Raw genomic sequence first — 27,935 nt, 5'->3', positions numbered from 1 at the left:
TGAAACGAAACCCTTCCTTATTTGTTGGAATATATATTCTCTGTACATCTTGATATAATATGTCTGTCACAAACGTCATTCATTAATCCCCCCTCCTTTAACAGTATAACATTCCTTAATTTACTATAACATTAAAATCTAACATGGAATATCTTTGATCACACCGATTTCAAATACATAAATATATTTTTGACATCTTCGAAATGAAAAGTAAGGAAAGTAACACGTTCATATATGATATAGAGGGTGCGCAAACTTTTTTTTTTTAACATTCGTTCATGGATATGATATCGGTCGCTGTGGTTTTAATTGATGTTTGATATAAGTAGGTATGTTTATTTCTTGAAACAGCTGATTGGGTTGAAGTAGCATTGACGATAGCTTCTTCCTTGCCTCTTCATCTCTGGGTTTCTGAACATACGTTCCAGAGGATTTTCGTTGGCCATGTTAGCGTTATCATAGTCTGCAGTCAGTCTTCTCATCATAAGATCGTATCTTCTCCATGCGTTTAGCAGTCCAGGGTCTATCATGTCGCTCCTATCGCCATCTGGAGTCACCTGAAAGCAACCAAAGGTTAGTATCCAGCTCGAAGGACCACTAAAGTACAAAGGAGGACCTTTTCTTGGGTTGAATGAGTGTTATAAATGTTTTTAATTTTTGAATGGATTTACTAGCTTCTGAAGTAGATACTAATATGTAATTATGGTTTGAATTGTATACAGGATGTCCCAAATTTGATGATCACTGAGAGAATCTCGAAAGTTTGTCATAGAGCTTCTAGAACACTCTGTATACTGTAAACCTATTGGTTTCTGCTTGAGTGTTCGAGGTATTACAAAAACCCAACTTTCCAATAAACTTGTAGCGATGTAGATTGGTCCATTTATAATTCTACACCCGGTAACAATACAGCGTAAGAAAACCTAATTGTAATGAGAACTGCCCTAGCTAATGATGGTTTTTCCAATCGAACAAATTGGATTCTCCATTTAAAAGCTCTTTCTTAAATGGGAACAATTGAATTCTTGAATGCGAAAATGTTATTTCTATTTTCTCTGTAGTTCTCCATCTGAATTGATCTTCTTACGCTTGCACTAATGATGCTGATTTTAATTTGGAATCCTGAATCAGATTTAAAAACAATTCTTCAGGGATGTTTAAATATCATTATCAGGCCAAGTTGGGGTTCGACGTGGTTTTCTATTCCTATATTGATTTCATAAGAATAGATGATATTTTTGGTTTCCAATTTCAAATTTCCACCTCGCAGAATGCGAAATTTTATTCTGAACAACTTAAATCTCATCTTATGTCTGTCGGCCCGTGTGTCCTCAAATTCTTGCAATAACCTCAACTTTTAGAATTGAATTCTCATTTCAATGAAATTCTGTTTGGGGGGTAGATGCTAACGAATATCAGTATATCCTGATACAGGGTGCGCGTTGACCATTTGATAGGATATCCATATCTCGCTTGTCGATTTTGGTGAGGAATTCCAGCTGTTTTGAATTTATGGTTGGTATTGCGTATGCTTAAATAAAAACTTCCTGGGAGATGAAAAGTGTAACAAGACTTGAAGAAAAAGTGTTGTGTAAGGCTAATATTTTAGAACCGTCTGAACCATTGGCAAGGTGACCAATTTTTCATACTCACCTGGTTATCTGGGAAATGCGACGGTTTTGCAGCTATGGAAGCTGCAAGAAGACAGAGAAGCAGGAAGCTTGTTAATCTAACCAGGTCACTTGACATTTTGGTCACTGCAAGAAAAAATACATTTCAGAAATAGAATAAAATTACCAATAATTGATGAAAATATCTGTCGTTTCCTCATACTATTCCATGACATCATTATTTGTGTTTTACGCAGTTCTAACAACGATGTTGTCCTTTTCATAAAGATTGATACTTTAGTTTTATAGTACTAATTACTAATTCTTAGATGTTTTTTCTCACAAGTTTTTTTTTAGAAAAGGGTAGTCTTATTTTTGTCTTAAAAGTATGCAAAGTAACATTTGAAGCGAAAAAACGTTGAAGGATAAGAAGTTCTACAAACTCGAATTCTCGTTTTTGCCTCGTATCTAATACGTTGGATATTTCAGCGAATTCTTCTCAAGTTCCCATCGCCTACTTCTCGATTATTCTCTCATTTTTTCCCTCATTAATCGTAATTCGGTTTTCACATCATCTTGACGGTAATTTGGAAAAAGCGCCATTTACCCAAAGTTGATTCCGATGTCTTTCAATGGAAAACCTTTCCAGATAATCGAGGTAACTCGATTTGGGGGAGCAGTTCGATAGATTTGTCACATTTCTCATGCTTTTTCGTCGTTATCCAATCTTTTTCAGATAGGGTGGGAGATGAGGATATTTTTGGATGCCAGAACGATAATGAAATGTCACATTTGGTTTATTAGTTTGAAATTTAGAGTACTAAGCATAAATAGAGGGAGTATACGCAATTTTTACATGTCCCCAACATGGTTTGAATACGTTGTCGGATTGTGATATATTTTCAAATCCACAATATTATTATATCGTTATGAATCTATATTATATTGAATAAAATATATTTATTTGAATGATTTCATATTAAATATGCAAATTTCAATATTTGGAATCCGATATTTTTCCTAATTGTCGAATTTATAATAAGCAGAATATTTATTATTTCCTGTATCTACCTGCTGAAATCCAAGGTTTGGCAACTTTTGCTCTCCTAGTGTTATCGGTTGTTTCACGTCGTTTGGCGCGCTTACAGTTTGTTTTCTGAATTTCTGATATATTTAGGTATTCATCTCAATATATTTTGAGTTGATATGAAACGTTGATTCCCTTTGGGAAATAAGAAGTGCATTCTTTGTGGAGAAACTCGCGAATTGAGTGAAATATCGCATCACTGATATGTTTTCATTTCCGCGCGCTTCATGTCAAATTTGATAGTTCATGTTGGGGACAAAATTTGCTTACAGAAAATGAAATATGCTCTCTCTATCTATGTTTATATAAACCAAAACGCAATCAGCATAGATTACGACAACCCTCATATTTCAACGCGAAAGCGTCAAAAATGTTTTCCATATGTCAAACTGCCTTGTAAAGGACAAGAAACAAGGGATACTGGAAAAAACACCGAAATTCAATATCTGTTCACAAACTTGTGAAAACAAACTGTCATCCAGCCTTAACGTCGCGAGATGTCTGGTTATGAATTCGTCGATTGGCAAACTTGACGTGAATAATGGAAATACAGAAGGGTTTTCCACACAAACACCAGCAGAAATGGCTGGGAGATGAACGTGAACGTAGGATACACCTGTTGATTCCTGCTGGCAGCCGATGCAGGCCGTGACAGGTGTGGGCGTTCGCAGGAAATCGGTGTCAGGAAACAAGCTGCAGGACGTTGAATTTTTACGGTAGTTGGCGGGGTTTGAAGTGAGGAGGAGTACCTCATGGGGGTGTTCTTGGGACTTTACAATCGGAAGTGTCGAAATTTCTGATATGTTTTCCTTTGGATAGCTTAAAAATGTGTTCTTGTGCAGGACGGTTTCACCTAGTGACTTCCTTATTGCTTCCTCAGCTCAGTCACAAGAAGAGGAAACAATAGAAGTGAAGGGTTTTTCAATGAGAGGTTTCATTTTGATAGAAAACATGTTCTTTGACCAATTAGTACATTTGCGGCTGTATGTCCTCGATAACTTTGTAGGGAATCTATCGATTCCTTCGAAAATATTTAGTCCGAGAACTGAAGAATTCCGTGTACAAACTTAGGATTATCAAAGCCACACTCCTAAGGGATCCGTAGAAAGGCTTTGCTAACGGTCGAATGGAAAACAGCCTGAATGCACATAAAACTCGGCCAGTGTGTGACGTCACGACACTTACACGTACTATGAAATTATTCTTCCAAGCGCAACTTCAAAGTCCCATAACTTTTTCATTCCTAGAGATATTTAAATGATTCTTCCACATTTTTGTTTCATTTTACTTAAATTTTTAGAATTAATCCTTAACAAAAAAATGAAAACTAGTCCATTGATAGCTGCCCAGATAGCAGGCTATTCAAGATGAAACTTCTTATTGGAAAATAATTTATTTCGAGGGTCTAAATTTCTCTCAGATAATTCTGAAGGAAAAATAGAGAGGATTAGAAGACAGGAACACTTTCACATAGTCCAACACCCTGGGAACACAGACGTTTGGATAAATTCAAATCCTTCCCTATCTGTGTAAGGCGTCATCAAAGAGACGTAAAATCCAATTCTCGCCTAGTAGAGGAGTAAAGTCTCGGTATGTTGAGTATTTGCGTACGCCTCGATCATAAAACGTGAACGTATAAGGTTGCAAATCGTACATAAAACATGGAATCGTAAAATTCGGTGTTTCAGATAGCTTGCTCGAAAATTAGGTATCTTTACTGGTGAAATTGTTTTGATGAAGGTGAATCTCTACAATGTTGCTTAAACTGAAGGGGATTGGTTTCGTGGATTCGTAATTGGATTGCAACATATTCAGGATACAGATCATTCATTTTCTTGATTTGAAGATATGTAGGAACACATTATAGCATCTAATTATTGGTAACTCTTAGGGATTCATCGAACCAAGTAGCTTGACATTTTAATGAACTATTTGACTTGAAAATCCAGCTCCTGAAAAATTACCTACTTGAGCTTGACTTGACTTGATTTTAGACATTTATTGCTTGACTTGATATCAAGCTACTTGATATTACTTGAGCTTGATATGCACGCGTCGCACGGCATATATTTCTGCAATCTCGTGCGCGCTTAGACTAAATAAGGAGATTCCTCGAGCGCCGAGAGACTGAAGCATTCGCCAATGTGACTTTATTAGTAGTTTTCTCACATTTCTATGAAATCTATCGGTAGATTTTGGTTGTTTCAGAAATATCTTTGCAAACTTGGCCAAAATGGCCAAGGATTTTTTATCAACGCCAGCATCTTCAGTTCCTGTTGAAAAACAATTTTCCAGAGCTGATCTTACAGTTACAAAAACCCGCAATAGGTCAGGTAACAAATTTATACGAAGCCTCATGTGTCTTAGATCCTGGATGAAAAATTATGAAATCAAACAAAGCCTGGAGGTTTCTCAATATTAAGAAACTTTATTTTTTCATTATTTTTTATTTTATTATGATTTATAGTGATTTAATTCATGTTTCTATTTCAAAAAGTTGATATTTTCACTTCTTTCATACAATAAGTTCAATAAATAAAAGTGTTTTTGGTGAGGTTCCTTCTCATTTCATAATTTTCTTATTGATGTGACACTACAAAATAAAACTGCTAAAAATCAAATAGCTTGATATGACTCCAATACTTGATAAAAACTTGATTTGAGATTGAAAAACTACTAATTGACGTGAGATTGACTTGAAATCAAGTCAAGCTCAAGCCAAGTAGCTTAAAAGTCAAGCCAAGCCGTGTATCCCTAGTAACTCTGTTGAACGATTGTCATCAAATTTTTGCTGATTTCTGCCAAATAGAAGATGGCTGCAAAGCTTTTCCATATGAGATAATTAGATGGATATTTTCTGTGTTCTCTGTCAACGGTACTTTTGCATTGAATAAATATAAATCGAATTTTCTATACCTATTCACATCAACGGAAGTACGCTTACTTGTTCCTTGTTACATCAAGAAATTAAAAAACCTTACACTCAACCACTTAAAAATGATGAAAAGCAGGAAGTCACCGTAATATTTCTCGCCCAGTTAGCTTCCAAAAAACAACCGAGCAGCGGTTGAGGCTATAAATCAACATCTTACCCAATTTTCTCCCTTCACACCTGTTTTTTGGCTCAGACGATAAAAGAAGACGATTAAATTAGATGATGAAAATTAGTAGCTAATTTTGCGAATTTATAACCTAGTTAATTGGAACAAGAGCTACAGTTTCTTCGAGTGGCTTTCGTTAGATGGCTTGATAATGCTGAACGCGGGGACAAAACGTGCTAGGATCATCTAGGAAGTTCGGTTAGTTGTTGAGAACATTCGGTCTGGAGTTCTTGAATTGGAAGTTTGAACAAATTAAGAACAATTAGGGTAATTGCATAAAGAAGATAATCCAGGAGTCTTCTGTTGAATATCAGCTCAATTATTTGAAATTCAGAGGTAATTTCATCAACAGCCAGGATTCTGATGTAATGCGCTTTGGTTTCTTATTTATGGCATTAGTCATGGATATGAAACAGCTTGAAAAAACTGAAGAAACTTGTACCTAAAGCTTTGAGACAAATACGCTATTTTATATTAGTAGTATGGTCTTGAATAGATTCAGCAGATTTTAGGAGGTGTTATTCTGACGAAATATGAAGGGTGTAAGAATCTTTCATATATTTCTGTTTTAAGTTTCTTCCTATCCAAGTTACTGCCCTCTTATATGCCTTAAAATGCTATAGTTATAGTTTTACTCTTTGCTCAGAAAGTTGCACACTATGATTTCTCATAAAAAAGAAGAAGCAAATATAATACACCTTGAGTTTTTTGATATACCTGTATACCTCCAGAATACTATTCAAATCCTCGCGAATTGTAGTGGGTAAGCCACGAACAATCTATCTAATTTTCAGACAACTAATTAAATGAGTTTCTCCTGTTGCAAGCTATTCCTAAAGGACGATGAATACGTCAAGGAGAAAAGCCTAGAATTTGTGGGATGACAAGGGTATCATGTTGAATCTTGATTCCATCCCCTTGTGTTGCGCACTTTCGGTTCAGTAGGGAGCGTGGAAATATGAAATTAGGAATAAAAAGTTGAGCTTGATGAATCATAAAGGTGAAGATTTGAGTTGGTCTCTATTGATTTGTTTTCATTCCATGTTGTGAATTGTACACAAAGGTGTATTACATTTCTATATTAGTTGCCACTCTGAGGGGCATTATATTCTGATATTTTGACTTAAGATTTTCGAAGTTTATGCTGATACCAGAACCTTAGGATATTCTAGAAGAATATCGAATAGAAATTACCCAATATTCTCGTGACCACGACTAGGGATTCATGGCTTAGCTTGAGCTTGACTTGATTTAAAGTCAAGACCAGACCTCCTATGTTCCCACCTACGATCGTTCAGATCAATCTCTCTGGCAGTCGACCCTGAAGATTAATCAGTATCGAAACTCTGCAAGAGCATTCGTCATCCCACAGGGCATAAAAGGATCAATTCAATCCCATTTGCGATCAGACCATGACACCAAGAAACTTCCAGATGTAATTTAATGGTAAACAGGAACATAACACCACATCCAGACAGCTCATTATCGAAGTTAGAGGGATTTCCAGTTAATATTTGTCTTCTCAAACATTACGTGACTGTTCTGCTGTTCATTCAGGGATGTTTATAGGATTTCAAAGGATCTTGATCATTTAAGTTTAAGGGGTTCTCCATAGTTTAGTTCCTTAAGATTTTACAGGACGCTGATGAGAGGTTGCTTTGTTGCTTATTGTTTGAGTGAGTATTTTTGTTTTGGGTAACTATAGGGTGTTTTTTTTCGAGGTTTATAACTTTAAGTTGGCAGAACTGTTCAAGATGGCGACCGATTTAACAGCTGTCAAGTGATTTATTCTCAGTTTGGTTTGGTTTGGCAATTCATCATGAATAGACTCACGCCTGAACAACGCTTGCAAATAGTGTAATTTCATTTCGAAAATAATGGTTCTGTGCGGAATACGTATCGCGCACTACGTCCATTTTATTTTGTTTAGCGATGAAGCGCACTTCGGCTTGAATGGCTACGTCAACAAACAAAACTGCCTCATTTGGAGTGAAGCTAATCCTCAAGTGTATGTCGAAACTCCGTTACATCCAGAAAAACTGACTGTTTGGTGCGCTTTATGGGCTGGTGGAATCATTGGTCCGTACTTCTTCAAAAACGATAATGGCCAGAACGTTACAGTCAATGGTGATCGGTGTAGAGCCATGATTACTAACTTTTTCATTCCTGAATTGAACAACCATGATGTCCAGGAGCTGTGGTTCCAACAAGACGGCGCAACATGTCACACAGCTCGTGCCAGTACCGATTTATTGAAAGATACGTTTGATGACGGCCTAATTTAAAGTTTTGGACTTGTGAATTTGCCTCCAAGATCTTGTGATTTAACACTGCTAGACTACTTTCTGTGGGGCTATGTAAAGTCATTGGTCTATGCGGATAAGCCACAAACCCTTGACCATTTGGAAGACAACATTCGCCGTGTTATTGCCGATATACGGCCACAAATGTTGGAAAAAGTCATCGAAAATTGGACGTCCAGATTGGACTACATCCGAGCCAGCCGTGGCGGTCATATGCCAGAAATCATATTTAAAATGTAATGCCACAAGATTATCTTGCGGATAAATAAAATTTATGTCAATCGAATAATCCATCGTTGTTTTATTGCATTTTGAAGTTCTATAGCTCTAAAAAAAACACCCTGTAGAAGAAATTTCGGGTGCTTTTCAACCTGAAAAGCAGTCACGCATCCAGGTATTGTACTAGTCCAGTGCTGCTTGACTTGTAGCATTTTGAAATCTTCTTTATTTAACGATTGGCATTAAATATTCCACCCCTACTTGATTTAAGATGCGTAAAATTATACATTCATCAAATAATATCCTTGAATAACTCATCATCAGATGGAATCGCTGCTTGAACGCATCGGGATATGGATATTCGGAAAACTTTTGCTGCCAAGCCATTTCGATGGCTTTTCTTTCGTTAAATTTCCACTAGGATAAACAGAGTTCGGTTGAAGTGGCATGATGAATATTTATCTCTCGGATTCGGTGTCTCTCTGACTAAGGGAATTGGCTGGTAATACTGATAGCACTGTCTGTGAGCTTCGAGTGGTATTTGTGGGAATTTCACCTGCTGATGCCTTTATTATACGAGTTCGATGTGTTCCTTATTGGATATTTTGTAATATTACACATATTTCTATAATTTATAATCTGACAATGTTGACTTTGTGTCTGAATAAGACCTAAAGTTAACAAGCTTACTATTAGGACAATTGAAAAGTCTCCGGTCTGATGCACAGACGGCGGTGCTAGTATTGAATTCATATGATTTTTAGTTAGTACCAACCTTCGAACGATACGTGTCAAAATTTGACAGCAGTCCGACCATTAGTTTGTGAGGTATTGCGTTGTGAGTGTAGATACTTTTGTTATTTGAAAAAAGATGGAAAAAAAAGAATTTTGTTGCTGATAAAATATTGCTTTTGAGGTAAAAATACAGTTGAAGCAAAATCTTGGCTTGATAAAGAGTTTTCAGGGTCAGCACCAATAAAATCAATCATCATTTATTGGTATGCTAAGTGTAAACATGGTGAAATGAAAACCGAAGACGGTGAACGCAGTGGACGCTCAAAGAAGGCTGTAACCGATGAAAAAATAAAAAAATTTCACAAAATAATTTTGAATGACCGTAAAGTGAAGTTGATCGAGATAGCAGACATTGTGAATATATCAATCTGAACGTGTACATCATATCATTCACGAATATTTGTACATGAGAAAGGTGTATGCAAAATGAGTGCCGCGCGAGTTCACAATCGATAAAAAGCAACAACGTGTTAATGATTCTGAGCAGTGTTTGAAGCTGTTTAAGTGCAATAAACCCGAATTCTTGCGTCGATATGTGACAATGGTGAAACATGGCTCCATCATTTCACTCCAGAGTCCAATCGACAGTCAGCTGAGTGGACTGCACACGATTAACCGAACACAAAGCGAGGAAAAACACAACAGTCATCTGGCAAGGTTATAGCATCAGTATTCTGGGATGCGCAAGGTATAATATTCATTGATTACCTCCAACAGGGTCAGACCATCAACAGAGATTATTATATAGCGTTATTGGATCGTTTGAAAGACGAAATCGTTAAAAAACGACCCCATTTTTAGGAAGGAAAAGGTGCAGTTTCATCAAGACAATGCGCCGTGTCACAACTCAATGAAAACAACGGCAAAATTGCATGAATTGCGCTTCGAATTGCTTCTGCATCCACCGTATTCGCCAGATCTGACCCCCAGCGACTTTTCCTGTTCTCAGACCTCAAAAAAATGCTCGCTGGAAAGAAATTTATCGCCAATGAAGAAGTAATCGCCGAAACTGAAGCCTATTTTGAAGCGAAAGACAAATCGTACTAGAAAAATGGTATCGAAAAATTGAAAGATCGCTATAATCGCTGTATCGCCCTGGAAGGCAACTGTGTTGAATAATAAAATCGAATTTAGCAAAAAAATGGTAGACCGGGGGCTTTTCAATTGTCCTATCAACTGACACTATACATATAAAAAACTCTTATTGAAATATCGTATGTTCTGTCTCAATCAATAAAATTCATTCAATTTTTGCAGTTCTTTTCTATTCCATTTGATATTCCAAACCTATAGTTGACCTATAAAAATTTTTTCTCGATTCATTCCCATAAATGCATATTTCCCGAACACCTCACGAGAAAAGTAAAACTGTGTTCGACACGGTTGAACGAAATTAAGATTTTTCCCAATAATGCTTCCTTAATGGAGGGAAACATAATCGGAAAAGGGGAGAATGAAAGCGTGTAATAATATCTGTCTGTTATTTCCGGTTTTATATGTTCGTAGAAGTGGAAATCCATTGGAAAAGCGTCGGAATTTTCATCTGGCACTGATTAGGACTAGCCAGGACTGCGAAAGTCCTTTTCAGGAGAGCAAAGTTACCCCAAACGCAAGGACGGTGATGAAAAAGGAGATCATTTGTTACCACCAAAGGACCCAAGAAGTGCGGAAGTCCGTTTATGAACGTTTTGTGACTTTATGGCTGGGGGAAAACTGATTACACTTCCGGGAGAATGTGGAAAATGCTTAGGAAAAATCACACTCGTTTGAGAGTGAAAATTTATCTTGTACGATTCAAGGTCCAGTGATTTTTTCAATTCAAAAGTTGATGTGTGTTATTTAGTGACACACGCAGTGTAGAGTTCATATTATTCTATAGGGTGACCTCTAAAATTAATCGATCTTCTATTAACTTTTAATCAATTTTCAGATTATACGTATTTTAAAATATAAATTGAATTCAATTGGCGTTAGAGAAAGATTTTTTCGAATGAAAATAGATTTCACTATCTCTAATGACAGGCCAATTGAAAAGTCCCCGTTCTACCATAGTAAAACACATTTTTTTGACCAAAATTCGATTTTATTATTCAACTTAGTTGCCTTCGAGGGCGATAAAGCGATTATAGCGATCTTCCAATTTTTCGATGCCATTTTTGTAGTATGATTTGCCTTTGGCTTCAAAATAGGCCTCAGTTTCGGCGATTACCTCTTCATTGGCGCTAAATTTCTTTCCAGCGAGTATTCTTTTGAGGTCTGAGGTCAGGAAAAATTCGCTGGGGGCTAGATCTGGCGAATACGGTAGATACAGAAGCAATTCAAAGCCCAATTCAAGCAATTTTGCCATTGTTTTCATTGATTTGTGACACGGCGCATTGTCTTGATAAAACAGCACCTTTTTTTCAGATGGGACCGTTTTTTAAGGACTTCATCCTTTAAACGATCCAATAACGCTATATAATAATCGCTGTTGATGGTCTGGCCTTTTTGGAGGTAATCAATGAATATTATACCTTACACATCCCAGAATACTGATGAAAATTTAAGGGGATTTAGAAGACATATTTTTTTGCATGTGAAAAAACCGGTACTTTTTATATTTGAGATATGAAAATATCTTGATTACAGTAACATTTTGAATTATAGATTTATATGTAATATATTTACTTATTCAGTTTATCTCTAATAATTTTTTTTTCAATTTGATCATGTTTTTGAGCCGTTTTTCTGAAAGCCTCATCAGTTTGTTTATTCTTGAAACGTATTTTGTCCTTCCCGGATCATATTGATTAGAAAAATGAAATAAAATTGAAATAAACTCTATTTCGATTTTCCTTTTTAATGAATAGTAAATGTTAATCTCACAAAACTACCATTGAGGAGATGTACTATTATTTTTTTGGAAATAATGTCTTGATGAAGCAACACACAAATAAAATAATGATAAATTTCCAAGGACCTAATAAATCGAATAAAATTATAGGATTCTCAGTTTATATACTCATAATTTGGATTCAATATATCCGATGGAAATTTTATTAATTTTTACATTTTTCAATCATCATTTCATCAAATGTGATGCAAAAATCTGTTGTTGAAACACTTTTATTCTCGACGAAGCGGAATACGATCCATTTTAAAGACTGAAACTGAAACTTTGATTCAGATCAAATAAGAAATGAAACAGAAACTTTCTGTATCACTCCTTTCAGTCGAAAAGAATTTTTTTTGGATTAGAAACCACTCGATTTTTATTATTCAAACGTAGTACTCTTTAATATGTCTTTTAACTATAATTTTGATTTCTATTGATTATCAGTTCAGTTAGTTGTATTACCTTTTCATTTTAATTAAATATTTCAGTTCATAATAATAATCCTATTGACCGATTATTCCTATCATTAACAAATTCATCAAACATATTATGAGTATTTGACGAAAAAATTCAATTGATTATGTTCATGACAAAAAAAGAGCTAAGTTTTGAAACCTACCATTACCAAAAATTAATAAGAAGAAAAATTTTAAAGATTCAATCAAACATGATAAAAAAAGAAGCCAATCTTTAAAACATGAAGGAAATACTAAGGATGAATGAAGAGAAATAATCTCATACGAAAAATATTCAGAAGAGGCTATAATATTCGAAAATAAATAAAAAGAACAATGATAACTATTAAAGAAATTGTTGAAATTTGAAATCCAATTGTGCCAATAAATACTCAAATAAAAAATTGTAAAATAAACGGCAGACTTGAATTCTCATTCCCAATTCAAAGCGCAACCTATACAACCCCTCTAAAACAATGGAGAGTCTTCAATCAAACCCCTAATTTTCCTCAACGACAAAGCCCTTATCTAACACTTACCTTCTAATGTCACTTCGAACGCTTCGAAACGCTTCTTGCTCTCCTGGTGGATGCTAAGGTACAAAAGACACAAACACCAATGTGATAGTGGATGGTTGAGCAGCCGTATTTATAAGGCCCTCCAAAGTTATCATCGTTTGGAGTGGGAGTGGGGGTTGGAAATGTCTAATACGATACGGCAATCACTTTTTTTTCTCGATTATCGCTATGACGCTATATGTAGAGGGGATGATGTTGAGGAATCCCCTTTTCTGTGATGTGGAGTGGTATACCGTGTGTTGGTTTGGGAACATACCAATCCGATTTTCCTGATTTTTGAAGAAATGTTGTAATGGGTGTTTTTTTTCGAGGTATATAGCTTTAAGTTAGCATTACTGTTCAAGATGGCGACCGATTCAACAGCTGTCAAGTGATTTATTCTCAGTTTGGTTTGGCAATTCATCATGAATAGACTCACACCCGAACAACGCTTGCAAATAGTGCAATTTTATTTCGAACATAATGGTTCTGTGCGGAATACGCAATACGTCCATTTTATTTTTTTAAGCGATGAAGCGCACTTCTGGTTGAATGGCTACGTCAACAAACAAAATTGCCGCATTTGGAGTGAAGCTAATCCTCAAGTGTATGTCGAAACACCTTTACATCCAGAAAAACTGACTATTTGGTGCGCTTTATGGGCTGGTGGAATCATTGGTCCGTACTTCTTCAAAAACGATGATGGCCAGAACGTTACAGTCAATGGTGATCGGTATAGAGCCATGATTACTAACTTTTTCATTCCTGAATTGAACAACCATGATGTCCAGGAGCTGTGGTTCCAACAAGACGGTGCAACATGTCATACAGCTCGTGCCACAATCGATTTATTGAAAGACACGTTTGGTGACCGCCTTATTTCACGTTTTGGACCTGTGAATTGGCCTCCAAGATCTTGTGATTTAACACCGCTAGACTACCTTCTGTGGGGCTATGTAAAGTCATTGGTCTATGCGGATAATCCACAAACCTTTGACCATTTGGAAGACAACATTCGCCGTGTTATACATATAGAAGTTTCAAGTCCGTATCACGCCTCAAGGAAATTTGGCAGCCTCGAGAAAATTATCAAATTTTTTTGGAAAATTTCAGTTTACAACCTATAATTTCTGAAATAATGGAGCAATCGCTCATTTGCATCCATTTCCTTATTTTACGTCATCGAATCGTCATCAAAACACCGCTTACCGATTCTTCGAAGAACTTGCAGTTAATGAAAATTTTATTTCGAAATTAAAAAAAAAACAGTTAAAATTAGATTCAAAAGAAGAGTTGGCAGCCTCGCGAAAATGACCAAATTTTTTTGGAATATTTTAGTATAAAAACCTATTATTTCTGAAATAATGGACCAATCGCTTATCTTCAAGAATTTTCGTTATCGATTCAATAAAAGAAATCAAATAAAATTCCTCTGAAAAAAAAACTACCCAAGGTTCGTCGAAAGTTTTGGAACACATAAGGTCTGGAAATCCCACCAGTTGATAACGCGCACCAAACGTAAACTTCATAAGCAAATTAGGCATTTTCCTCGAATTTTTCATTGTCTGGACAATTTACAATATTATCGGTGTAAAATCCGTCGTTTCCTTTGATTTTGAAATTTCTCAGAGTAAAGTAGGTACTTTCCATCATACACAACGATGACTTTGATATTTGCAGAATGAGTGCTTCTCCGAATGACATATTATTGAATGACTGTTCTCTTCAAAACAAAACCGACTCGACATTTCGAATTTTCTTTATTTTTCATACAGTTGAAATTGGCGCCAAAACTTCCGAGACATACGTTATACGATATTAACAGGGCAATTGAAAGACGTCGGTCTGCCATAGTAAAACAAATTTTTTTGGCAAAAATCGATTTCATTATTCAAAATAGTTGGCTTCGAGGGCGATACAGCGATTATAGTGATCTTCCAACTTTTCGATACCATTTTTGTAGTACGATTTGTCTTTCGCTTAAAAATAGGCCTCAGTTTCGGTGATTACTTCTTCATTGGCGCTGAATTTCTTTCTAGCGAGCATTCTTTTGAATACTGAGAACAGGAGAATGTCGCTGGGGGCCAGATCTGGCGAATACGGTTGGTGCAGAAACAATTTGAAGTCCAATTCATGCAATTTTGCCATTGTTTCATTGATTTGTGACACGACGCATTGTCTTGATGAAACAGCACCTTTTTTCTTCAAATGGGACCGTTTTTCAACGATGTCATCCTTCAAACGATCCAATAACGCTATATAATAATCGCTGTTGATGGTCTGGCCCTTTTGGAGCTAGGATTTTGCTTCAACTATATTTTTTCCTTCAAGAAGCGATATTTTATCAGCACACGAAATGTTTTTTTCCATCTTTTTTTGAATAATAAAAGTAGCTACACTCACAACGGAATATCTCACAAACTAATTGTCGAACTGCTCTAAAATTTTGACACGTACCGTTTGAAGGTTGGTACTAACTAAAATCATATGGATTTAATTCTAGCACCGCCATTTGTGCATCAAACCGGGAACATTTCAATTGGCCTAATATATACGAGAATAAACCAGCATATATCTCTTCCGAACTTCTCTCCTTTTCATTTCACTCCCCATAGAAAACAACTTGCTACTCTACCAGCAAAAATGCCATTGTATACTCCAATGTTCAAAATCAATCCAGTCCTCCACTTTCCTGTTGAATAGAGCAATCTAAATGTGGGACAAACATTGAAAAGCCTCGTCCGAAGTCACGTTTACGTTCCAATTAAACTTGTGATCTCAATATTCATCGGATAATGAGAAAAACCGAGTCGGAAAAATATCTCGTTGAAAAGTCCGATTCTCAGTGTCAGGTTTCTCAAGATGGAAAATTTATATTTTCTGCCCAACCCCAGGGTTGCTGATTAATTTTGAGATCTCGATTTGTGTGAAATTGAAACCATCTTTTTACCGTCTTAGATCTTCATGGCCTCAAGGAGTGAAAATAAATAGGGTTTTTGATGTGGAAGATCTGATACAGGGTGGCCATTGGTGAATATTGTTCTGGGATCACTATTAGGCCAATTGAAAAGTCCTCGATCTGATGCACACATGATGGTGCTAGTATTAAATCCATATGATTTTTAGTTAGTACCAACCTTTAAACGGTACGTGTCAAAATTTGACAGCAGTCCGACTATTAGTTTGTGAGATATTGCGTTGTGAGTGTAGCTACTTTTGTTATTTGAAAAAAGATGGAAAAAAAGAATTTCTTATGCTGATGAAATGTTACTTTTTGAAGGGAAAAAATGCAGTTGAAGCAAAATCTTGGATTGATGAAGAGTTTCCGGGGTCTGCACCAGAAAAATCAACCATCATTGATTGGTATACTGAGTTTAAACGTTGTGAAATGAGCACCGAAGACGGCGAACGCAGTGGACGCTCAAAAGAGGCTGTCACCGACGAAAAAATCAAAAAAGTTCACAAAATAATTTTGAATGACCGTAAAGTGAAGTTGATCGAGATAGCAGACATTGTGAAGATATCATCTGAACTTGTACATCAAATCATTCAAGAATGTTTGTACATGAAAAAGCTGTGTGCAAAATGGGTACCGCTCGAGCTCACAATCGATAAAAAGCAACAACGTGTTAATGATTCTGAGCAGTGTTTGAAGCTGTTTAAGTGCAATTAACCCGAATTTTTGTGTGGATATGTGACAATGAATGAAACATGGCTTCCTCATTTCACTCCGCAGTCCAATCGACAGTCAGCTGAGTGGACTGCACACGATGAACCGAATCCAAAGCGAAAAACCGAAAAACACAACAGTCAGCTGGCAAGGTGATGGCATGAGTATTCTGGGAGGCGCAAGGTATAATATTCATTGATTACCTTCAAAAGGTCCAGACCATCAATAGTGATTATTATATAGCATTATTGAATCGTTTAATGGATGAAATCGTTAAAAAACGGCTCCAATTGAAGAAAAAAATGCTGTTACATCAAGACAATGCGCCGTGTCACAAATCAATGAAAACAATGGCAAAATTGCATGAATTGGGCTTCGAATTACTTCTGCATCCACCGTATTCGCCAGATCTGGCCCCAGCGACTTTTTCTTGTTCTCGGACCTCAAAAGAATGTTCGCTGGAAAGAAATTTAGCGCCAATGAAGAAGTTATCGCCGAAACTGAGGCCTATTTTGAAGTGAAAGACAAATCGTGCTACAAAAATGGTATCGAAAAGTTGTAAGATCGCTATAATCGCTGTATCTCCCTCAAAGGCAAGTATGTTGAATAATAAAATCGAATTTTGCCAAAAAAATGTGTTTTACTATGGTAGACCGAGGACTTTCCAATTGTCCTGTTATAGTTCTGGGATCACTATGAATTTTTGTTTAATTGCATGAAATCAAATGAAATATACCTATTGTGAGATAAATGGAAAATTATTGTTACACATTGTTCAATCAGCAGGATCCCCATTTTTCCTATGTTTTCCCGGCGTGGAAAATTGTAAATGAATTTCATAAATAAATAGTTGTTTTCAATCACTTTGATAGATAATTCACAAAATCGTTATGCGTGAAACTCATTCAGGCAAAGGAATCAATTTGAAAATTAAACTGTTTTGAACCTATTGTTGGCCCACTTGTTAATTTTATTGACTGTTGAATTTATTGAATCGAAATTTTTCTCTTGTATATCAAAACGAATTTTCTAGATACAATGGGATGATTCCAAAATGATGTGGGTTAGATTTAACTCAACCCCTACACACAATTCAACTTTTCAATTTAACTCTTTGACAGTTGACATCATCGATTCGATGTGGCTTAAAATTGGTATGGATATTCGGTTAGGGTAGTAAAGGGTTGGATAGAAATTTTAAATATTAGATCGAGTCGGTCTTAACTGGTTTGAAGTTCATTTTAAATCGGAAATAAAATGACAACTATTATATTTTCACTTCAAAATTTTTAAAAATGAAACTATCACGTATACTTATAGAAAACTATTGGGGTAGAATTCAATTACCTGATAAAATTCAATATTCACTCGACTCATTACGTAGAAAAACAAGAATAATCCAATTTAGGAACGCACATTTAAAATCTAGATACCTTCAAATACATTTACCTAATTGTCAGTATCTCTCTAGGTAGGAAGTAAAAATCTTGAATTGATTATTTTCACTTAATCATACTTCCGTTAGATACCTTATGTTCTACTTTAATTTGAGTTCAAATCATCATCTATTCAGACAATTGAAAGGTGAAGGGTGTTTATTTCGAGGTGTATAACTTTAAGTTGGCATTACTGTCCAAGATGGCGACCGATTTAACAGCTGTCAAGTGATTTATTCTCAGGTTGGTTTGGCAATTCATCATGAATAGACTCACGCCTGAATAAAGCTTGCAAATAGTGCAATTTTATTTCGAAAATAATGGTTCTGTGCGGAATACGTATCGCGCACTACGTCCATTTTATTTTGTTTAGCGATGAAGCGCACTTCTGGTTGAATGGCTACGTCAACAAACAAAACTGCCGCATTTGGAGTGAAGCTAATCCTCAAGTGTATGTCGAAACACCGTTACATCCAGAAAAACTGACTGTTTGGTGCGCTTTATGGGCTGATGGAATCATTGGTCCGTACTTCTTCAAAAACGATGATGGCCAGAACGTTACAGTCAATGGTGATCGGTATAGAGCCATGATTACTTACTTTTTCATTTCTGAATTGAAAACCATGATGTCCAGGAGCTGTGGTTTCAACAAAACGGCGCAACATGTCACACAGCTCGTGCCACAATCGATTTAATGAAATACACGTTTGGTGACCGCCTAATTTCACGTTTTGGACCTGTGAATTGGCCTCCAAGATCTTGTGATTCAACACCGCTAGACTACTTTCTGTGGGGCTATGTAAAGTCATTGGTCTATGCGGATAAGCCACAAACCCTTGACCATTTGGAAGACAACATTCGCCGTGGTATTGCCGATATACGGCCACAAATGTTGAAAAAAGTCATCGTAAATTGGACGTCCAGATTGGACTACATCCGAGCCAGCCGTGGCGGTCATATGCCAGAAATCATATTTAAAATGTAATGCCACAAGATTATCTTACGGATAAATAAAATTCATGTCAATCGAATAATCCATCGTTGTTTTATTGCAATTTAAAGTTCTATAGCTCTAAAAAAAAACACCCTTTAGTATTTTCGGAACTCATTGCAGATGAAATTTCTTGTGGTTCACTTTTGTAATCAAATAAAAACACAAACAATTAGGCACAACTGGGGTAAATGCAATAAGCGTTTACCAATATTCTACGCTTGGGGGTTTCAGCTTCAAAAATATCTATCCAGAATATCGAGTTCAGTGGTCAATGTTCTCGTTTCTTCGTTTAATTGAGTTTCAGAAAGTTGAGTATCCGTTTTGAGGGTAGTTTTGCCGATACGTAAAGTTTAATGATTTGCATTAAAATAATTCAGTTTTTTGGGATTGACTTTCTTGTTGTTTGCAGGAATGGTTTGTCCCTGTATCGATTTGGTAACCGCGTTTTTAGATTCGATTCAGATGGAGGTTTGGAAATATTTCTTTCTCTAATTCTGTGGTTATTCCGTTCATTCTTCCACATCTTGTAGAACAAAATCGTGCGAGAATATATCAGAAACGCACAGTTTTCATGGTTATATTTCATTATTATATGTTGGTACTCCGAACTTTCCGCCACGGCTTTATCTGTCAATTCATCAATTTGCCTTAAAGAAATCAGTTCTGCCAACCAACATTTTTCAATGCAAAAATCACTGAATGATATTTATGGAAATATTTCATTAATTTCAATGAAAATGCAATGAATTAGAGAAAATAATGTATAATACTCGTACAGAAGGCTCATTCTACCACTCGTTCATTCCAAAACTCGCCACTTCGTGGCTCGTTTTTGAATTTTGAACTCGTGGAAGAATATCAATGCCTTCTGCACTTGTATTATAAATAACTATTTGCAGGTAGGGATAGTTATCCCAGTTATAACTTGAAAATATAAAGATTGTGTACAGGGTAGGCAAATTTAGATATTTAACAACTTTTAAACTAGAGGAGATAGACAAAATCTGATACCCCAGTCTCGGTTTTTTTTTCTGAGAAACTAACAAGAGTAGATATTGAGAAGAAAATTGGCATCTTGGGGTTTGACACAATGATCTTTCTCCCTAAAATATTTTCAGATCTCTACAACTTCCGGTTATACCGGAAACAGACTACCACTTCCCTATTTCAAATGGCATACCTAGTATATTATAGTATAGGTAGAACATCTTCCATAACTAAATCTTATAGGGTGAAAAGTTTTGCTCTCTTTACTATTCATATTCTTTAGACTTTTAGAGTTATTTTATGAGGTGAACTCATTCCAATGCAACCAAATTCATGATATTTTACACGTGAGTGATAAGATTTTCCATCTCTTTCTCTATAAATGATTGAACACAACCCTTTCTACACGTCAGTTTGGTACTTCCAAAAACACATGTAGATTCCTTGATATATATTCAATTCATTATTCATATCTTCATCTGCATGCCAAATTCAATGAACGTATGTTCGAGTTTATAGCAGAAATGTTATATACGAACTGTTTTTCTAGGAATTCAGAGTTATGTTTGGCTGAATAACACTCAACAGAAATCAAAACTTGGAAAGGAAATGGAATTTTTAATGGACGGTTGTTTTGTCGACAGATATGATAGATCGAAATAGATTGAAATGGCGTATAACGATCTGAAATGGCATTAAATGATAAATTAAGACATCGACTTTATTAGTCTCATTCTATTATTTTGTTTGTCGCAGTCTAGATCATTGAACGTTAAAAAAACCCGTAATATCCCAGTAGGTGGAAAAATAAAGTGAAATCCAAAGCAATTATATCTTACCCTATAAGCTTACAGCGCATAACACATATTAAATTGCATTTATTTCATTGACTATATGGCTCTTTGATAGGTCCATGAAATACTTAATAAAATACCCATACACATAAATGGACACATCGCAATGAAATATACAATTTTATCGATATATTCCACTGAAAATAGCCATTAAATGGAAATGGGCAATTAGAATTATTTGAAAGATGATTTTGTCATGTTTTTTCTAGTTATTGATATCGTTCATCTCAAATTTCCCTAGAATTTGGAGCTACAATAACAAATAATTTCCTACAGGGTAGAGCAATAAAAGCAATTAATCACAACAGCCTCACAACTGTTTTCCTAGCATTACCTACTACCAGTAAACTTGAATTAATTGAAGTGAAAATGTTTATTTAATGCCAAATTCAATCTGTATATAATTGTTGATTAACCAGGAATAATTGAATTTCCTGCTTGAAAAATGTTACCCTGTGTTTATGTTAAATCATATCGACAAACAACGTAAGAACACATTGAAAATCATATCTCTGATATCTTCTTCAGGGGATACAGCTTCACAAACAGCAATTATATTGAAAATCTCATCGAAACCAAAACATTTTTCAGAATGCATTAGGTAGGATATAGTTTGTAATATTGAATAGTTCTACATCGCCATTTGGGGTTATCGATCATATTAAATTGACATGACTTGATATATTACATCCATGCAGACAAAAATCGAAGAAAATACGTACCAACGATATGTCATCGATGCTGCAATTGAGAATTATGTTAAAACGAAAATTTATATAAAGATATATGACATTTTTTTCAATAGTTAAGCCATATCGTTATTTTAAATATATCTGAAAATTTTTCAGTAGTCCGAATTATAATGAAAATCCAGTAAGCTGCGATGAATAAATTAATTATTAGTTTTGGTACTTCAGAAAACTGCAATAATAATTAGAAAAAAAAAGGACTACAAGAGACACCCTGTGCCTCGAAAGCAAAGCGTTTTCTGACACATGTTTACAGGACATTCCAACCTGAAAATTATCCAAGAAATCACTCATTCCAATTCAAAAACACCCTGATTACAGTTCTGTGATCTCCAATGGTGCAATTGGCTCATGATTGACGAGTGCTCGAAAGCTCCTGACGTCAGAGCTTTCCTCAATACTTTCCCTTTCATTCTAAGCTCCATCAGTCATGGGAATATTGATATAATTAGTGTAATTCATTAAATTCAGAGCATACAGTATCAAATTCAATAACATCATTCAAATTCTGAACCACTAGTTTCTCCCTTTTTCACTATGGAAGATACGATCTATTGGAATACGAAACTGATTGTCGTCATCATCATTAGATCCATTTATATATGTAACATATATCAGCCATTATATTGCTATCAATTAGACACAAAATGATGGCTTTAACGCTGTAGTCTGGATAGAATGGGTAAGAGGATAATATTGGTATTACTGGATATTCTATAGCTACCTGAATCTGGCAGCTGTGTATCTTCATCCATCCATTCATCGCTTATTATTGGAAATAGGAGATAGACGATCGGTGGTAGTTTTTCAATGTATTCATGGAGAAATTATGAAATCATTGAAAATATTATTGCAAATGTGATTTAAAAGCTCTCTCTCAGTAATTTTAAGGTGACTTTTTAACTCCTCCCATTTTTAGTGAGAAAGTTTCCATAGCAACGCTGGTTTCATAGCAACAAGTTGGCTCTTCAGCGATAATTTTGACATTACTTTGATTCTAGATAGCTTGGGAAATGAACATTTGTCAAATAGTCAATTGTAAATCGAATCAAGAACGTTTTTGTCAGTGTATCGTTCATTCATTCGAAAAATGAGCCTGCAAGAAGGAAATAGATTTGGAAACATTTCTTCGAAAAAAATTCATGATGAAATTGCTTAACTGGTGCCTCATAATATCAAGAAAACCTAAATGGAATTAGTTTTTAGACTTCCTGTTAAACAGAAAATACTCCTTGGATCGAGAACCAACTTCAGAAAATGTGAGTAATCTCACGCTTCACACAAAATTAGGAAATTCGTCACTGAAAACATTAATAGCTATCGTTCAACGTCATAATTAATTCAAAAAATAATCTTCAATTTATTTCATGAACTTCTTCGATATTATGATAGATATTTTAATTCAGGCTGTACAGGGTGGACAAATTACGATATTTTAGCACTACAACTTTCAAACTAGAGGAGATAGACAAAATCTGATATCCAATTCTCGGTTTCTTTTTGTGAGAAACTAACAAGGGTAGTATTAATTTTTGGCCACCTTCCTTTGTTTTCGAGTTATAAGCGAAAATTAAAAAAATGGCGATATCGAAAAAGATTTATATCTCCGCTGATACTGATGATAAAGTTCTGAAATTAAAACATTATACAGGCACTTTTTCACGTAGAATCCAGTGCTGTGCTCGTCTTTTTGACAGGGTTTTTAACTAAGGAGCTATGACCCAAAATTTTGTATTTTCAAATAGGAACACTAGATTTCTGTGTAATTTTTATTTCTTCCTGATTTAAAAATCTTAATTAATTAGCTTAATTTTTCTGTGCTCATCAACAGTTGAAACCATAGAAATATCGAGACTCTTAGATGAAAAAAGGTTTTTGACCATTTTCTATTATTTATATTGATACAAACCATACGATGTTATATATCTATTTTTTAAATCAGGAAAAATTGAGCTTTCAAAAAATGGTACAGAAATTGAGTGTTCCTATTAAAAAAAACATGAATTTGGGTCATAGCTTCGTAATTGAAAAACCTATTAAAAAGACGAGCACGCCACTGGATTCTACGTGAAAAAGTGCCTGTATAATGTTTTAATTTCAAACCTTCATCATCAGTATTAGCGGAGATATAATTTTTTTCCGATATCGCCATTTTTCCAATTTTCGCTTATGACTCGAAAACAAAAGAAGGTGGCTTTGATATTACTTTGATATTATAATTAGTTTTCCATAAATGTCTTATGAGCCATCCCGGTGAATTACCCTGTATAATGTTCATTGAATGGTGTATTAATAGGAGCTATTAAGAAATAATTCCCCTTACATTAACACGTAAATAAAATGGACGAATGTATTAACGAGAGCTGAGAGATTTCAGAGTGAAAACCTTTAGGTATTTTCCGAACTTTTATCTCTACAACTTGCAAAAGTGTTCGACTTCTTCTATAAACTCGAATATAAGTTGATTAAGCTGTTGATCGACCTATCCCTGGGGTACAATATATAAGGTTTTATGGCCAATATAACGTGAAAACTTTCAAGACATTCAGGTGATGTTGTTTTGACAAACGATAATATGATGGGCTATGACTTTGATGAGATGGCGTTCGAATGCCTTCCCAAGATATCCTCGTTTGATAGAAAAAAACTGTTATGATAATGCTCAGTAATTTCGAATCGACGGTGTCGAGATTTTAGCAGAACGGGTTTTGGAATGGATTTGTTTTTATGGAAATTTGAAATTATATTGTGGAAGGTACTAGTGGACTTCAGAAATTCATATTTCGCATAACAAATCTAATCACAATGGACCCCAAAGATTACCTACTTGGAAAAATTCTGACTTATGCATGGATATCAAAGCAAGGAGTAGATGATTGAATTAGGAGAAAAAAATCGTGAAGGTTTTTTTCATGTAAACATTTTTATCACCTAAATATTGTAGTAGTTTTTTGCAAGTTTTTTGAATCTTACAACAAACCAGCTGTTCGAGGAGATCCAAAGTGGATGTTTAGTTGTTATTAAAAAGCCTAGAGCACGTGTACGCGGAATTTATCGCCAGCTAAGTGAATTTGAAAGAGGTCGAATTATTGGTCTACAGGAGGCGGGGTTGTCATTTCGAGAAATCGCCAAACGAGCGAACAGAAATCCAACTAATTTTATGAGATGTTGTCAAGCGTGGTTTGATAATGCCCAAAATCGAAGAAGAATAGGCACCGGACGTTGAAGGGGCACATATGAAGTTCAAGATCGACGTCTAAGACTTATGGCCATTAGAGACCGATTTGCGACATCTCGATCTTTGGCTGATGAGTGGTTAGGAGAACAAGGCCATCCTGTAACTGTCCTAAATGTTTAACGCCGGATAAGGTGTTTTGGACTGCAGCATTATCGACCCCATCTTGTGTTACCACTGACGGTTGAGCATCACCGGCAACGATTACAGTGGTGCAGATAACGTCAACATTGGAATGTGGAATGGCATCAGGTCGTCTTTTCTGATGAATTTCGATTCTCCTTGGGTGCACATGATGGTCTAAGAAGGATTAGAAGACGTCGGGAAGAAAGACGTGAACCTCAGTTTGATGTTGAGCATCATGTACACCGAATACTAGGCGTTATGGTATGGGGAGCTATTGCACATACAAATAGGTCACTTTCAGTCTTTATTCGATGTAACATGACAGCTCTGTGTTACCTTCAAGAAATAGTGGTGCCATTTGTTCTTCTTTACCTTAATCGGCTCAAGAATTCAATATTTCAGCAAGATAATGCCCGACCTCATGTTGCCAGAATTAGTTTCAACTTTTTCGAAGCGACCCATGAGAATCTATTGCCATGGCCGCCCAGATCCCCCGATCTTTCGCCAATACAGCATGTTTGGGACATCATGGATAGAAGGCTTAGAAATTTACCCCAGCCCCCACGGACTTTGGCGGATCTGAGACATGAAGTACAGGCAGCTTGGGATAGTATCCCTTAAGAAAAAATAGACCATCTTATTGCATCAATGCCGAGACGTGTTGGGGAGTGTATAGATAATCGCGGTGGACAAACACATTATTAAAAAATTCATTAAAAGATAATTGTAAACCCTCCGCTTTTTCTCCAAATTTTAATCATTTACTCCTTGCTATACTATCTATGTTTTACCGAAAAAAAAATAATAAATTTAAACATCTTCTTTTGGGTCTTGCAGTTTCTTTGTCAGTTAGTAAAATACCTCTCAAACTGACGTCAGTTTGCGTTGTGCACAATGGACTACCAATTATCTTTTCAAATACATAAATATGTCACTAATAAATTTTCCAAAAACTTAAAATAACCTAAAGTGCGTCCATAGAAGTTTTCACTCCAAAATCCCGTCTGACGATTGTCGCACCCTGTATATCCAAAACAGATTTATCCAAAACAGCTTCCATCCCTGCACAACCATTCGAAATAAAAATAAAACACATTCTCCCATAATGGCATCGTCTCAAATCGCATCCAATCTCAATTTGCCTCGAGAAAAATGAAAGGAGGGTCCTCAAAGGACGTCCATCGGAAGCCCAACAATTTTTTCCCTTAACACCAATCGATTTAATTGGAAGGCAGACAGTTGCCATTCATCAATTAGCACAATGACGTAATCTGAGGTGCCTTCAAATTGAGGCCTCAAAGGTGACTCGATTCACCTTTACTGCTCTAAACAGGGGTGTACACATGTCCTTACAACAATGATCAAATTGACAGAGCGTTTGTCGGAACAAATATTATCGCATACAATCGAACAGTTACCTTTCCTAATGAGTAGCTAGCTGTTTCTGTGGTTTCTGGTTTGTGTCAATTGGAAATGTGGTTTTGCTTGATAATTGGGGCGTTGTTAGGTTAGATACCGGCGAATCTAGGAATGCGTAGGAGATAGGTTTCGCACATACTGCTTGTTTAAACCACATTTGTATTTCGTTTTTCAACATAACAGGCCAATTGAAAAGTACCCGGTCTATCATAGTAAAACACATTTTTTTTGTCAAATTCGATTTTATTATTTCACATAACTTTTCCAACTTTTCGATACCATTTTTGTAGTAAGATTTCGCTTCAAAATAGGCTTTAGTTTCGGCGATTACTTCTTTATTGGCGCTGAATTTCTTTCCAGCGAGCATTCTTTTGAGGTCTGAGAACAGGAAAAAGTCGCTGGGGGCCAGATCTGGAGAATACCTTGGATGTAGAAGCTATTCGAAGCCCAATTCATGCAATTTTGCCATTATTTACAATGATTTGTGACACGGCGCATTGTCTTGATGAAACAGGACCCTTTTTTCTTCGAATGGGACTCTTTTTTAACGATTTCATCCTTTAAACGATCCAATAACGCTATATAATAATCGCTGTTGATGTTCTGGCCCTTTTGGACGTAATTAATGAATATTATACCTTACGCATCCCAGAGTACTGCTACCATAACCTTGCCAGCTGACTGTTGTGTTTTAACTCGCTTTGGATTCGGTTCATCGTGTGCTGTCCACTCAGCACGGACGTCAATTCGACTCCGGAGTGGAATGATAAAGCCATGTCTCATTCATTGCCACATATCGACGCAAAAATTCAGGTTTATTGCACTTAAACAGCTTCGAACACTGCTCAGAATCATTAACACGTTGTTGCTTTTGATGGATTGTGAGCTTGCGCGGCACCCATTTTGCTTACAGCTTTTTCATGTACAAATATACGTGAATGATATGATGTACACGTTCAGATGATATCTTCACAATGTCTGCTATCTCGATCAACTTCACTTTAAGGTCATTCAAAATTATTTTGTGAACTTTTTTAATTTTTTCGTCGGTGACAGCCTCTTTTGGGCGTCCACTGTGTTCGCCGTCTTCGGTGCTCATTTCACCACGTTCAAACTTAGAACACCAATCAATGATGGTTGATTATCCTGGTGCAGACCCCGGAAACACTTCATCAAGCCAAGATTTTGCTTCAACTGTATTTTCCCCTTCAAAAAGCTATATTTTATCAGCACACGAAATTTTTTTTTTTCCATCTTTATTCAAATAACAAAAGTAGCTACACTCACAACGCAATATCTCACAAACTAATGGTCGGACTGCTGTCAAATATTGACACGTATCGTTTGTAGGTTGGTACTAACTATAAATCATATGGATTTAATACTAGCACTGCTGTCTGTGCTTCAGATCGAGACTTTCCAATTGGCCTAATAATATAACAATAATAATAATATACAAAAGT

General features: G+C 35.8%; 1 protein-coding gene across 2 annotated transcripts; it reads right to left on the bottom strand.

Moving 5' to 3' along the window:
• Nucleotides 1-17: 17 nt before the first annotated feature.
• LOC123682049 lies at nucleotides 18-18,127 on the bottom strand. Of its 2 annotated transcripts, none has more exons than XM_045620439.1 (3): nucleotides 18,020-18,127; nucleotides 1,654-1,757; nucleotides 18-557 (listed from the first exon to the last, which is right to left on the bottom strand). In XM_045620439.1, exons 2-3 carry the CDS (start codon nucleotides 1,747-1,749, stop codon nucleotides 336-338), a joined length of 318 nt encoding a protein of 105 aa, XP_045476395.1. In that variant the 5' UTR covers nucleotides 1,750-1,757; nucleotides 18,020-18,127; the 3' UTR covers nucleotides 18-335. The 2 variants fall into 2 exon arrangements, with proteins under 2 accessions (XP_045476395.1, XP_045476394.1); XM_045620438.1 differs by lacking the exon at nucleotides 18,020-18,127 and adding an exon at nucleotides 12,985-13,125.
• Nucleotides 18,128-27,935: the final 9,808 nt, after the last annotated feature.

The sequence above is a fragment of the Harmonia axyridis genome, chromosome 6, assembly GCF_914767665.1.
Source record: "Harmonia axyridis chromosome 6, icHarAxyr1.1, whole genome shotgun sequence".
NCBI classification, from domain to species: Eukaryota; Metazoa; Arthropoda; class Insecta; order Coleoptera; family Coccinellidae; genus Harmonia; species Harmonia axyridis.
The sequence above is the reverse complement of the archived record's forward strand: the minus strand, read 5'-3'. Positions and strand labels throughout refer to the sequence as shown.